This window comes from Erinaceus europaeus, chromosome 4, assembly GCF_950295315.1.
Source record: "Erinaceus europaeus chromosome 4, mEriEur2.1, whole genome shotgun sequence".
NCBI classification, from domain to species: Eukaryota; Metazoa; Chordata; class Mammalia; order Eulipotyphla; family Erinaceidae; genus Erinaceus; species Erinaceus europaeus.
In genome coordinates this window covers 140331851-140344349 of record NC_080165.1, presented here as the reverse complement: position 1 = coordinate 140344349, position 12499 = coordinate 140331851, and the positions used below count along the sequence as shown (strand labels likewise).

Sequence of the window (12499 nt, the reverse complement as noted above, 5' to 3'; positions counted from 1 at the left end):
GACAGAGAGAAATGGAGAGAGGAGGGAAAGACAGAGAGGGGAAGAGAAAGATAGACACCTGCAGACCTGCTTCACCGCCAGTGAAGCGACTCCCCTGCAGGTGGGGAGCCGGGGGCTCGAACCGGGATCCTTATGCCGGTCCTTGCGCTTTGCACTACCTGTGCTTAACCCGCTGTGCTACCACCCAACTCCCTATTTCCAATATCTTAAACATATCTTGCTTTCATTATTTTTCCCCCCAGAATGTTCTCCCCCTAGATTTGCCCACTGAAACTCCCTGCATGATACAGAGTTCAGTTCAAAGGCTACTTGCTGTAGAAATTCTCCTGTAGTGATTCGAAGAGAACTTCGTGGCTTCATCCTACTAGTCTTCAGAGCAAGTACATCGTAACTCTTCTCATCTGAGCTTCCTATTTTGCTCTCCACGTTTCCTTACTCCTCTGTGAACTGATAGGGGCAGAAGTGTGATCAACTGTACTCAGTTGTAGGCACCACAGCACTGTGGTGGGTGTACCTAGTAACGAGCATAGTTTGACTTGGAAGAATTTTAATGACCCAGAAGTTGCCCTAACTAGTTATTCTTTTTCTTGCCTCGGGGGTTATCGCTGGGGCTCTGTGGCTGCACTACCCAATCCACTGCTCCTGGAGGCCATTTATCCCCTTTTGCTGCTCTTATTGTTGTTGGACAGGACAGAGAGAAGTTGAGAGAGGAGGGGAAGACAGAGAGGAGGAGAGAAAGATACCTGCAGACCTGCTTCATCGCTTGTGAAGCAACCCCCATGCAGGTAGGGAGCCGGGGGCTAGAACCCGGATCCTGACATCCTTGAGCTTTGCACCATGTGCGCTAAACCCGCTTCGCTACCGCTCGGGCCCCTACTCTTCCTGTTACACAGATTATTGTTTCATGCTTCAGGTAAAGGATCAGGTTGTAGCTTTTGCTTATAGTGAGAACAACTATGCTGTGGTTTAGTAAATTAAATTAGAGAGAGAGATAGAGAACCACAGTATCACTCTGGCACATGTAATGCCTGGGCTCAAACTCAGGACCTCATACTTGAGCGTCTAATACTTTGCCCACTGCGCCACTTCCTGGGCATCTGTGCGATAGTTTAAAAGTAATGTTTTCTAGTCATCTGTCAAAACGTTTTGTTATTTAAACCCTTTAGGGGCTTAGTGGGGCACATTTGCCATGCTCAAGGACCAAGGTTGGAGTCCCTGGTCCACCACATGGGAGCATTGCCTGACAGGGCTGTGGTTTCTTTCATTAATTCATTCCTTCCTTCTTTCTTTTCTTTCTCTTTTCCTCAATTATTATTTTTAAATTTATTTTATTAATGAATATTGATTTATAAAATTAAAATATAACAGTGGTATAATTCTGCACCATTTCCCCTATTGGAAGCTACAGCAGTTCTCCCAAGGTCACAGATAGGGGCTGTCATTTCTATAATTATCTGTCTTTATTTATGTATTTGTCCATTTTTCCCATGGTTCCATCTTCTCTAAGTCACACCTACACCTATTACTACTTCTGAATGTACCTCCTCCCCCCTCTTCTCTCTCTGGGTCCTGAGTTGGAGTTCAGAGAGCCCTCTGGCCGTCTTCACTTAACATTTTTGCAGGGCTATGGTTTCTCTCCTTTGTCTGTCGCTAAGATTGGAAGGAGAAAAGAAAAGTCTTAGAAATTACAGTTTATCACAAGTAGAACCTGAACTGGAATTGGCATATTGCACCAAAGTAAAAGACTCTGGGGTGGGGGTGGGAATACAGGTCCAAGATGGATGACAGAGGACCTAGTGGGGGTTGTATTGTTATATGGAAAACTGAGAAATGTTATGCATGTGCAAACTATAGTATTTACTGTCGAATGTAAAAACATTAATTCCCCAATAAAGAAGTAATCAAAAAAAGAAATCACAGTTTATGTCTTAGAGAGACAAAAAGAAAAGAGCATTTTCAGTATGCCAGGTAGCCATAGGAAACTGTTACATGCATGTAGGAGGAGTGAAATAATTACATAAGACTTCTGACTCGTTCGATTCCCATTTCAAGTAAGCAGGTGGCATAACATATTAAAATTAGAAATATGCCCTCCCCCCAGAAAAAAAATCCAACAAAGGCAAACAACAAATGAATACCTCTTCCAAGCGAATGCCAAACACAACCCAACAAAACAAAACCAAACAAGGCGGTGTGAATCTGGACGCGAAGCTTTTGTCAAGGAGCAGAAGATAGCACTTAGGGTTGTCCCGGTTCCCACCCAGGCCACACCCGAGACGGCGGCCCCTGCGGGAGCACTGCGGGGAGGGTTGACCTACACGGCGCTGACCCGCGGCGGCCCGGGCAGCTGGCGCTGCAGACGCGCGCGCAGAGAGCCACCGCGGGCACCTGGGTCCGGGCTCCGGGGCGGGGCGCCCGCCCTCCGCTCTCCGCTCTCCGGAAACCCAATCATCTGGGGCACGGCCCGCTGCCGGCCCCGCCTCCTGGCAGCGGGGGCGCCTTTAAGAGCGGGCCGCCGGGCGACCCGCTCCCGGAGTGCGTGAGGGGCGCGGAGCCGGGGACCCGGAGGCGTGCAGCCCGGGGTCCGCGGGCGCATCGCCGCCGTCTCCGCCGTTCGCCTTCGCGCCCCGCGCCGCCCGCCTGCCGCGGGCTCCTCCGCCCTCGCCTCGGCCTCGCCAGCCCGTCGGCCCCGGCGCGCAGCCAGCGAGCGGCTCCTTGGCGCGCCCGCCGGGAACCCGCGCCCCGTGCGCTCCCCGGGAGCCCCAGGGGCGCCCCCCAGCCGCGGGCCATGGTGCCCCCGCAGGAGGAGCCCGCCGCTGCGCGGGGGCCTGGCGAAGCGCAGCCGCCCGACTCCGCACCCCCGGGGGCCGCCCCGCTCTCGGACTCGGGACCCTCGGATCGCCCCGAGGGAGCCGCCGACAAGGTGGAGGGAGAGCCGGCGGGGCCGTCGCGGGAGCAGCCGCATGCGCCCCCCGAGGGCGGCTGGGGCTGGGTAGTGATGCTGGCGGCCATGTGGTGCAACGGGTCGGTCTTCGGCATCCAGAACGCCTGCGGGGTGCTCTTCGTGTCCATGCTGAAGACCTTCGAGTCCAAGGACGATGACAAGGTGGTCTTCAAGACAGGTGAGGGCGGCGCGCCACGGCCTCGCCCCGCAGGGGGAGAGGCGATCTTGGGGGGGGGGCGCTGGTGGGGGGCGCCCCGGAGCGCATCTCGGGCGCGGGGTGTGCGGGTCTGCGGGGGCGCCCTGTGCGCGCCTGGCGGTGCGGGGACCGGCGTGCGGGGAGAGTTGCAGACTCGGTCCCCCTCCTCCAGCGGCTCCCCCTGGGGCTTAGCCAGTCTTTGTCCCGAATCCAGATGCAGGGACGGTGCTTGGGAACAAGTGGCAGGACTTCTTTGCCGAGGGCTTTGCTGCTTGCTTTCCCCTCTGCAGAGGGAGACTGCTCTCAGGTTTTGGAAAACAGAACCTGCCAAGCCTTACCGGCACCGCACTGTCACCATGACTGCTGGGTTTTTTTTTTTTTTTTTTTTTTTTTTTTTTTTTTTTGGTCGTCTGTCTCTGGGATTGTAGATAGGTGTGCGTGTGTGTGTGTGTGTGTGTGTGTGTGTGTGTGTGTGTGTGTGTGTGTGTGTGTGTGTGTGTGTGTGTTGGAGGTGACACAGGGTTGGCTAGATGAAAGATTTTATTCCAAGGTCATGGGGAGTTCTGAATGGAGTCCTGCCAAAGCCACAGTTTCGTGATTTTTTTTTTTTTTTGGGAGGGGGGTGGCAGAGAAGGGGAGAGGCACCCTGTGCTAAATATAGAGAGCCTAGCAGGCAGCTTGGCCCCTGGGACTAGGAAGGTGAGGGGTTGCTCTTTCCTGTTGTGTTGTTCTTTGTCGTACCTACCTAAATCCTAAACTAGATGAAAAACAAAACAAACAAGCAAACAAATAAAAAACACACAGAGCATTATGATCCACTCTCTTAACTGGTTAGGCAGAAAACAAATCCAAGCTCTGTGCAACTTTTGTTTTGCTTGCACTCTCTTACTTTATCATGCAGGGCAGGCATTGTTAGACAGTTCTAGTGAGCTTGGTGACAAAGTGTTTTACTGAATAGTGAGTGGAGACAGAAGACAGCTCTTAGGATTTAAAAAAGCTTAAGGATTTTTTCTTAGTACTCGATTAATCTCCTTTCCTGTTATTGGCGGGGGACTTTAATATGGTCATTCATTTCTTAGACTGGCAGAATAACTGTCCCCATGAGTGTACCTGCTTTGCCTTGCGCACATTAGTCCCAGTGCCAGGCCCCCACACCACATTGTGGAAAAGCTTCAGAGTTGTGGTGTCTTTCCCTCTTTCTGTCTCTGTCTTTCTTTCTAGAACACTGATGAAAAATGTCAGTGCAGAGTGTTGAAGGCCAAGAGATGACAATAATAATAATAATAATAATAATCTGTTAAACCATAATTTTCTTTCTAAAAACAGATTTCCCCCCAAGGCGTGAGAGATGGTTGCAATGGATAGAACATTGGATCTTCAGCATGAGGTCTCTGGCAGTGAATGTGCTAGAGTGATGCTCTATTTCTCGCTCTTCTCTCATAAATAAATCTTAAAATATTTCCCAGGGAATCAGGCAGTAGCACAGTGGGTTAAGTGCATGTGGCGTGAAGCGCAAGGACTGGGGTAAGGATCTCGGTTCAAGCCCCCGGCTCCCCACCTGCAGGAGAGTTGCTTCACAGGCGGTGAAGCAGGTCTGCAGGTGTCTGTCTTTCTCTCCCCCTCTCTGTCTTCCCCTCCTCTCTCCATTTCTCTCTACCCTATCTAACAAGGACTATATCAATAATAACAACAACAATTACTACAACAACAATAAAAAACAAGGGCAACAAAAGGGAAAATAAATAAATAAATTTTTTAAAAAAATTCCCAAGATTTATTTTGAAGAGAACATAGTGGTTTCATCCTGTTTGATTTTAATATGTACACTCAGCCAGGCGAGCCACTACCCGACACCTCTACTTGTCTTTAGAGCAAGTACTTAACATCTGAGCCTTTTTTCTGTTTTCTTTTTCTTTTTTCTTTACCAGAGCACTGCTCAGCTCTGGCTTATGGTAGTGCAGGGGATTGAACCTGGGACTTCGGAGAGTCCTCAGGCCTGAGAGGGTCTTTTTGTATAAAGACCCTCCTATTTTGTCTCTCCACTTTTTCCTAACAGTCTGTGAACTAAGAGGTGTGATCAGCTGCTCGCAGCTGCAGGTTCCGCAGCAAGGTAGTGGGTGCATCCAGCAACAAGCATGTTTTGACTTGGAAGAATTTGAATGGCCCAGAAATGGCCCTAACTGGTTATTCTCCCTCTTTTACATATGTTACTTCTTCATGCTTCGGGTAAAAGGTCAGGTTGTTGTTGTTAAAATTTCGGCGGGCTCTGGCTGGCCGGGCTGGCTTCATGGGCGGGTAACAGAGACGCGGAGACAACGGCTGGGCAGGGAAGCTGTATTTCTTTATTCAGGAACAACGATTCACAAACTAAGACAAACTAATCACCAAACAGAACTCGGCTGTCTCTTTGCGGCGGCACAAGCACTCTCTCTCTTACTCTGGAACTCAGGAACTCAGGAACCCTCCAACTCTGGCACTCTGAAACTCTTCAACTGTGGAACTCTCTCTTACTCTGTAACTCTGAAACTCTCGAACTCAGGAACTCTCTCCCTTACTCTGGAACTCTCGTACTCGGGAACCCCCTGAAACTCTGGCACTCTGGAACTCAGGAACCCTCTCCCGGGGTTCCTTGGGGCGGGGCCAAGCGGGCTGCGAAATTAACTGGACTGATCCAATTCTCTTGGCGGGGGAGGGCTAGAACAAACCAATGTAAAGCATACGACAATTCCCCCTTTTCTTTTTAACTAAATGACTATAGTATCAAGGGTGTGGGGTGAACAGAAACATATATAACAAAAACCAGCATGTTGCCAAGGGAAGGCCTGAGGGGGCCTTATCTGCCTCTGTTTTAGCTCAAGTTTTTGTTGGCAGATTCTCAGGCAGAGCCTGAGGCCCTCTGCGGCCACTCCCCCCCCCCCTCCACCCCCAGCCCAGCAGAGGAGGCTGCGGGATGGGAACCCTGCATGGAAGCATCCTGGGAGGCCAGAGTCCAGCTCCTTCAGCCTGGACTCCGGCGATGGCTCTTGAGGCCCCCGGTGGTGGCCTGCCCGCCCCCCCTGAAAACAGGTGGGGCTGGGTTGTGTTCTAACTCCAGAACGGGAGACTGAGGCAGAGGCCTGACACCCCACTGCCAGTGAGCACCATATGGGGTGTCCTGAAGCCTGGTGCCCGGGCACCCCCGGTCTGTCCATCTGGCGTTCAGGAGCCGAGCCACAAACCTGACGCTGAGTCCTCGATTAGTCTGCTCAGAAGAGTGTCGGTGACTTGCAAAGCCACCCCACCACCGGGAGGGAGGGCCCTGGGTGCTTCAGCAGCTGCTGTGATGAGATGCCACTCACACACCCAGCAGGGGGACCACACCACGGAAGGGACCGCAGGGATGGGGCACGGAGACCAGACCAAACCACTGTGACCAGCAGTGAGCAGACAGGCCTTTGAGCCAAGACGCCTGGCATAAACTCCTTGCTGAAACGCACCTCCCTGGAGACCAGGTGGCGGCCAGAGTAAGGGAGAGTTCCTGAGTTCCTGAGTTCGAGAGTTTCAGGTTTACAGAGTAAGAGAGAGTTCCAGAGTGCCAGAGTTTCAGGGGGTTCCTGAGTACGAGAGTTCCAGAGTAAGGGAGAGAGTTCCTGAGTTCGAGAGTTTCAGAGTTACAGAGTAAGAGAGAGTTCCACAGTTGAAGAGTTTCAGAGTGCCAGAGTTGGAGGGTTCCTGAGTTCCTGAGTTCCAGAGTAAGAGAGAGAGTGCTTGTGCCGCCGCAAAGAGACAGCCGAGTTCTGTTTGGTGATTAGTTTGTCTTAGTTTATGAATCGTTGTTCCTGAATAAAGAAATACAGCTTCCCTGCCCAGCCGTTGTCTCCGCGTCTCTGTTACCCGCCCGTGAAGCTAGACCCGCCCGGCAAGAGCCTCCGAATTTTAACAACAGGTTGTAGCTTTTGTTGACAAGGAAAACAAAACATTTCTCCCAAGATGTTTTTTATGTCACAGGAGCTAGACAGATTGAAGGAGAAGTGGAGGGGGAGAGAGGCGCCAGAGCACACTTAGTGCTGGGGACTGAACTCAGGACCTTAGTGGTCTGCCACTGTACCACCTCATGCACCAAAAACCATAATTTTTGATTTTTAAAGAGTGATCATACAAAGAATAAGCAAGACTGTTACATCAAATGCCAAGGGCAGAGGTGCTGTCAAGAGCTTTAAAAAACCATATAGAAAAAAGGCTGGATTGCATGTAACAACCTGCAACTTGCTGTAAACACTGCTGCAAGCATTGTTTTTGTACAAAAGTGTATAACACATTTTTGTTATATACTTTCTTCTAAAAAGTTATGTGAAAGAGCAGGAGAGATAGCATAATGGTTTCGCAAAGAGACTCACATGCCTGAGGCTCCAAAGTCCCAGGTTCAATCCCCCCATACCACCATAGGCCAGAGCTGAACAGTGCTCTGGTAAAAATAAATAAGTAAATAGTATGATAAAATAAATAAAAATTTATGTGAGGGAGTCCAGCAGTAGCGCAGCAGTTAAGGGTTAAGCACATGTGGCGCTAAGTGCAGGGACGGGCCTAAGAATGGGGGTTCGAGCCCCCGGCTCCCCACCTGTAGGGGAGTTGCTTCACAGGTGGTGAAGCAGGTCTGCAGATGTCTATCTTTCTCTCCTTGTCTCTGTCTTCCCCTCTTCTCTCCATTTCTCTCTTTCCTATCTAACAACGACAACATCAATAACAACTACAATGATAACTGCAACAACGATAAATAAAGAAAAAAAAACTCAAGGGCAACAAAAGGGAAAATAGATAAATAAACACATATAAAAATTTACAAAAAATTATGTGAAATATCATTCAGCCATTTATAATGTTTGGTTTTGTCTTTCTCATTGAACCCAGGGCCTCAGGAATGCAAACTGTGTGCCCGCTGCTGAGTAGTCCCCGCCCCCCATATGGAATATGCAACCATTGCCAAACTTACCTTGCTCTGCTGTAGCAAGCAAATCATTTTGTATGTTATCTGTGTGAACAGTTAATAATCTGGGAGGGGAAAAATTGAAGAAGGCAGAATTGATATTTATGATTATTATTGTTTTAGCAGAGAGCAGTGCTCAGCTCCAGTTTATGGGGGTGCTGAGGATTTGAACCTACAGCTTTGGAGCCTCAGGCATGGAAGGCTTTTTGCAAAACCATTATGCTATCTCCCCCATTCGAGAACTGATGTTTTACTTTATAAAACTTTGTGTTGGGGTCGGGTGGTGGTCCACCTGGTTAAATGCTTGTATTATAATGCACCAGGACCGGGGTTTGAGCCCCCAGTCCCCACTTGCAGGGGGAAAGCTTCATGAGTGGCGAAGGAGGGCTGCAGGTGTCTCTCTGTCTCTCTCCCTCTCTATTACTCCCTTCCCTCTTGATTTCTGGCTGTCTCTATGCAATAAAAAAACATAATAAAAAAAATTTTAAAAACTCTAAACTTTGTATTATCTTTATTTATTGCATAGAGACAGCCAGAAATTGAGAGAATAGAAAGAGATAGGGAGAGACAGAGAGACACCTGTAGCCCTATTTCATCACTCAAAAAGCTTTCCCCCTGCAGGTGGGGACTGGGGCTTCAAACCTGAGTCCTTGTACATTGTAACATGTGCACTCAAGCAGATGCACTACCACCCAGCCCCCAGAATCGACATTTTTAAAGGTTTGCTTATTTGTTTATGGGGGAGGAAAAACAAACAAACCAACAAACACACCCCAGAGCATTATTCTAGCACGTACAGCGCTGAGACTCAAACTCAGGGACCTCACACTTGCATGTCTTGAGTTCTGCCTCTCAGCTGCCAGAGTTGACAGTGGCATTTATTTACTTATTTATTTCATTTTTTATTTCTTTATTGGTGGTTTACAGTCATCACATTTCCACATAACAATACAAACCCCACTAGGCCCTTCTCTGCCATGCAGGTAGAGATAGAGGCAGAGAGAGTAAGAGAGACCTCAGTGCTGAAGCTTCCTTCAGTGGTGGCGGCCTAGCTGGAACCTGGGTCACACACATGGCAAAGCAGGATACTGCCCAAGTGAGCTGTTTCCAGCCCTCCTTTGACATTGTAATGCAGTCAGACTTACAGTCTTTTGTTTCACTTGTTATTTATTTTATTTTTTGTTATTATTTATTTATTGGATAGAGATAGCCAGAGAGCAGAGAGAGAGAGAGAGAGAGAGAGAGAGACCTGCAACACTGCTTCACCACTCACAACCCCCCTCCCCACATGTGGGGACTGGGGGTTCGAACCCAGGTTCTTGTGCATTATAACATGTGCTGGAGGTTGAATGTGGGACCTCAGGTCTCAGGCATGAGAGTGTTTAGTATGCCTGTCTCCCCAGCCTTTGTTTGTTTTGTTTAAAGCTTTTTATAAGACTTACTTGAAGGGAGAGAGACAGACAGACATGCACTAAAATACTGCTTAACTCCGGCACCTGGCAGTTCTGGGGATTGAAGCTGGGTGGGGCCTCAGACATGAAAGTCTGCTGCATCACTGCTGTGCTATGCCTCCAGCCCTCTTGACTTCATAAAAACTCTTTATTTTCAATTTTTTTAAAAAAAATTTCCTTATTGGGGGATTAATGGTTTACAATCGACAGCAAAATATAATAGTTTGTACATGTGTAACATTTCTTGGTTTTCCACATAACAGTTCAACCCCCACCTCCTCTGTCTTCCAGGACCTGAGTCTTCCCCCCACCCCAGAGTCTTTTACTTTGGTGCAATACAGCAAAGATTTTCAGTTTTGATGAACGTCTTTTAAAAAACTTTTTTTAAATCTTTATTTGTTTATTGGATAGAGACAGCCAGAAATTGAGAGGAGGAGGGGAGACAGAGAGGAGAAAGACAGAGAGACACCTGCAAACCTGCTTCACCACTCGTAAAGCCTTCCCCCTGCAGGTGGGGACCGGGGGCTCGAACCCAGGCCCTTGTGCACTGCAATATTTGCACTCAACCAGGTGTGTCACCACCCGGCCCCGACGAATGTCTTTTTAACAATTTTTTTTTTCAAAGTTGTTTTCATGTGTGGTCCGGGAGGTGGCACAGTGATAAAGCTTTGGACTCTCAAGCATGAGGTCCCAAGTTTGATTCCCGGCAGCACATGTGCCAGAGTGATGTCTGGTTCTTTCTCTCTCCTCCTATCTTTCTCATAAATAAATAAAATCTTTAAAAGAAAAAAAACAAGTTGTTTTCATTATTTTATTAATGATGATGAACATGTTTTATAAAATAATAAGGGTGTAATTCCATACCACAACCACCAAGAAAGTTCTGTGCCTTTACTTGAAGAATATCCTTCTTCATTCTACTTAGTTAAATCCTTGACAACGTTCAGTCCTGTTTGTATGTGTTCAGATGTATTATACACAGTTAGGCAGGTACGTCAGTTGAATATGGAGATCACTGTACTAGCTGCATGGCTGCCGTGTATGATTCTGTTCTGCACAAAGGCGCCCAGCTCAGGGTAAGTGGAGATTTGAAAACCAGTCTATGCTCTGAATGCCTTTTATCTATTTTCTACAAAGGGGCCCTATGTGCTCATATAACCTAGCAGCTAGATTGAACGATGATCTTTACTTAGGTGCTGGGAATACATACACAGCAGCTAGACTTTAAGGGCTGAGGATGAATACTGATTTAGCTTCAGCTATGGAAAAGGAAAAAGGAGGGTGGCAAAATAACTCTTTTTAAAATTTTATTTATTTGATAGATCAAGAGAGAAGGGGGAGATAGAGAAACAGAGACACCTACAGTCCTGCTTTACCACTTGCAAAGCTTTCCACCTGCAGGCGGGGACCAGAGGCCTGAACCTGAATCTTTGCACATTGTAACACCCGTGCTCAACCAGTTGTGCCACTGCCCACCCCTACAAGATAACTTGAGATCTCTCACACTTGAAGCTCCACAGCTTTATCCATTGAGCTGCTTTCCCAGCCACCAAGCTTTGAAGTTGTCTTTTTTTTTTTTTTTTTTTTTACTTTTGAGAGGGGCGGGGAAGATTTAGAAAGACACCTGTAGCCTTGCTTTACAGTTTGTGAAGCTTTCTCCCTGCAGGTGTGGGCAGGGACTTGAACCCAGGTGTCCTTTGCACATTGTAATGTGAGTGTTCAACTAGGTGTGCCATGGCCTGGTCCCATGCTTTGAAGTTTTGACTTTTCAGATATTTTCATTTTGATACTCTTTTTTTTTTTTTTTTTTTAGATTTTATACTTTTAAAAAATATTTATTTATTGGATAGAGACAGAAATCAAGAGGGAGGGGGTGATAGAGAGGGAGAGAGACAGAGAGACACCTGCAGCACTGCTTCACCACTCGTGAAGCTTTCCCCCTGCTGATGGGGACTGGGGGCTGGAACCTGGATCCTTGTCATTTTGATATTCTAATGCTGAGTTATCTGTGATCAGATTTTAAGTGTAATATCCAAAGTAACTGAAATTGCTTAAAACTTTTATGTTTTTTAAAGTTTCGGTGCATTTTTGTTGTTGTTGTTGTTGTTGCTGTATTTCTGACTGATAATCCTGACACCAGAGTGCAGCTAATTTTCTCCATGTTTTTATTACTTAAGAACACACAAGGAGGCGGTAAGGGATGGTTGCTAACCATCCAAAAGATGATTCACATTTCCTGACTCCTTTCTATATGCCAGGGCCAGTGCTAAGCACTTCACAATACTCTTCTCTAGACCTTACAACTCCATGAGGTTTACCTATTATATTTCTTTTCTGATGTAGAAATTCAGATTGCAGTAAGTTAAGGAAGCCAACAAGGGAGATAGCACAGTGGTTATGCAAAAGACTTTTCATGTCTTGAGCTCCACAGTCCCAGGTTAAATCCCTTACACAACCATAAAAATTTTTTTAAAAGAGATTTTACTTATTTATTAGTGAGAAACATAGGAGGAGAGAGAAAGAACCAGGCATTGCCCTGGTACATGTGCTGCTGGCGATTGAACTCAGGGCCTCATGCTTGAGAGTCCGATGCTTTATCCACTGCGCCACCTCCCAGACCAAATATATATATATATAAAAATTTGAGCAAGCAAGTAGTGGAGCCAGGATTCAATGTCTGGTGTTATCTAACTTGAAAATTTGGGTTTTTAATGGTTGATCATATTGTACTGGCTAGATTGGTGCATGTGTGTTTCAGTGATTTGATAATGGTTTACAAGATTCTAAGATTACAGAAGCTTCAGCCACCAAGTTGCAGATGCTACCATGATGTCATCCTGACTTCCCTGGGCAGATGACCTCACCAGTGTGTCCTGGAACCTCGCCTCCCCAGAGCCCTGCCCCATGAGGGAAAGATAGAAACAAGCTGGGGGTATGGGTCCTCC

At 47.6% G+C, this 12499-nt stretch overlaps 1 protein-coding gene across 2 annotated transcripts in view; it reads left to right on the top strand.

Annotated features, from left to right (window-relative positions):
- The first annotated feature begins 2524 nt into the window (after window positions 1–2524).
- The window catches only part of SLC16A10 (solute carrier family 16 member 10), a 155930-nt gene continuing 145955 nt past the window's right edge, over window positions 2525–12499 (top strand). For both annotated transcript variants that reach the window (XM_060190633.1, XM_007528144.3), the window contains exon 1: window positions 2525–3122. In XM_060190633.1, coding sequence (XP_060046616.1) covers window positions 2789–3122 — 334 coding nt within the window. In that variant the 5' untranslated portion in view covers window positions 2525–2788. The remainder of the gene's footprint in view (window positions 3123–12499) is intronic.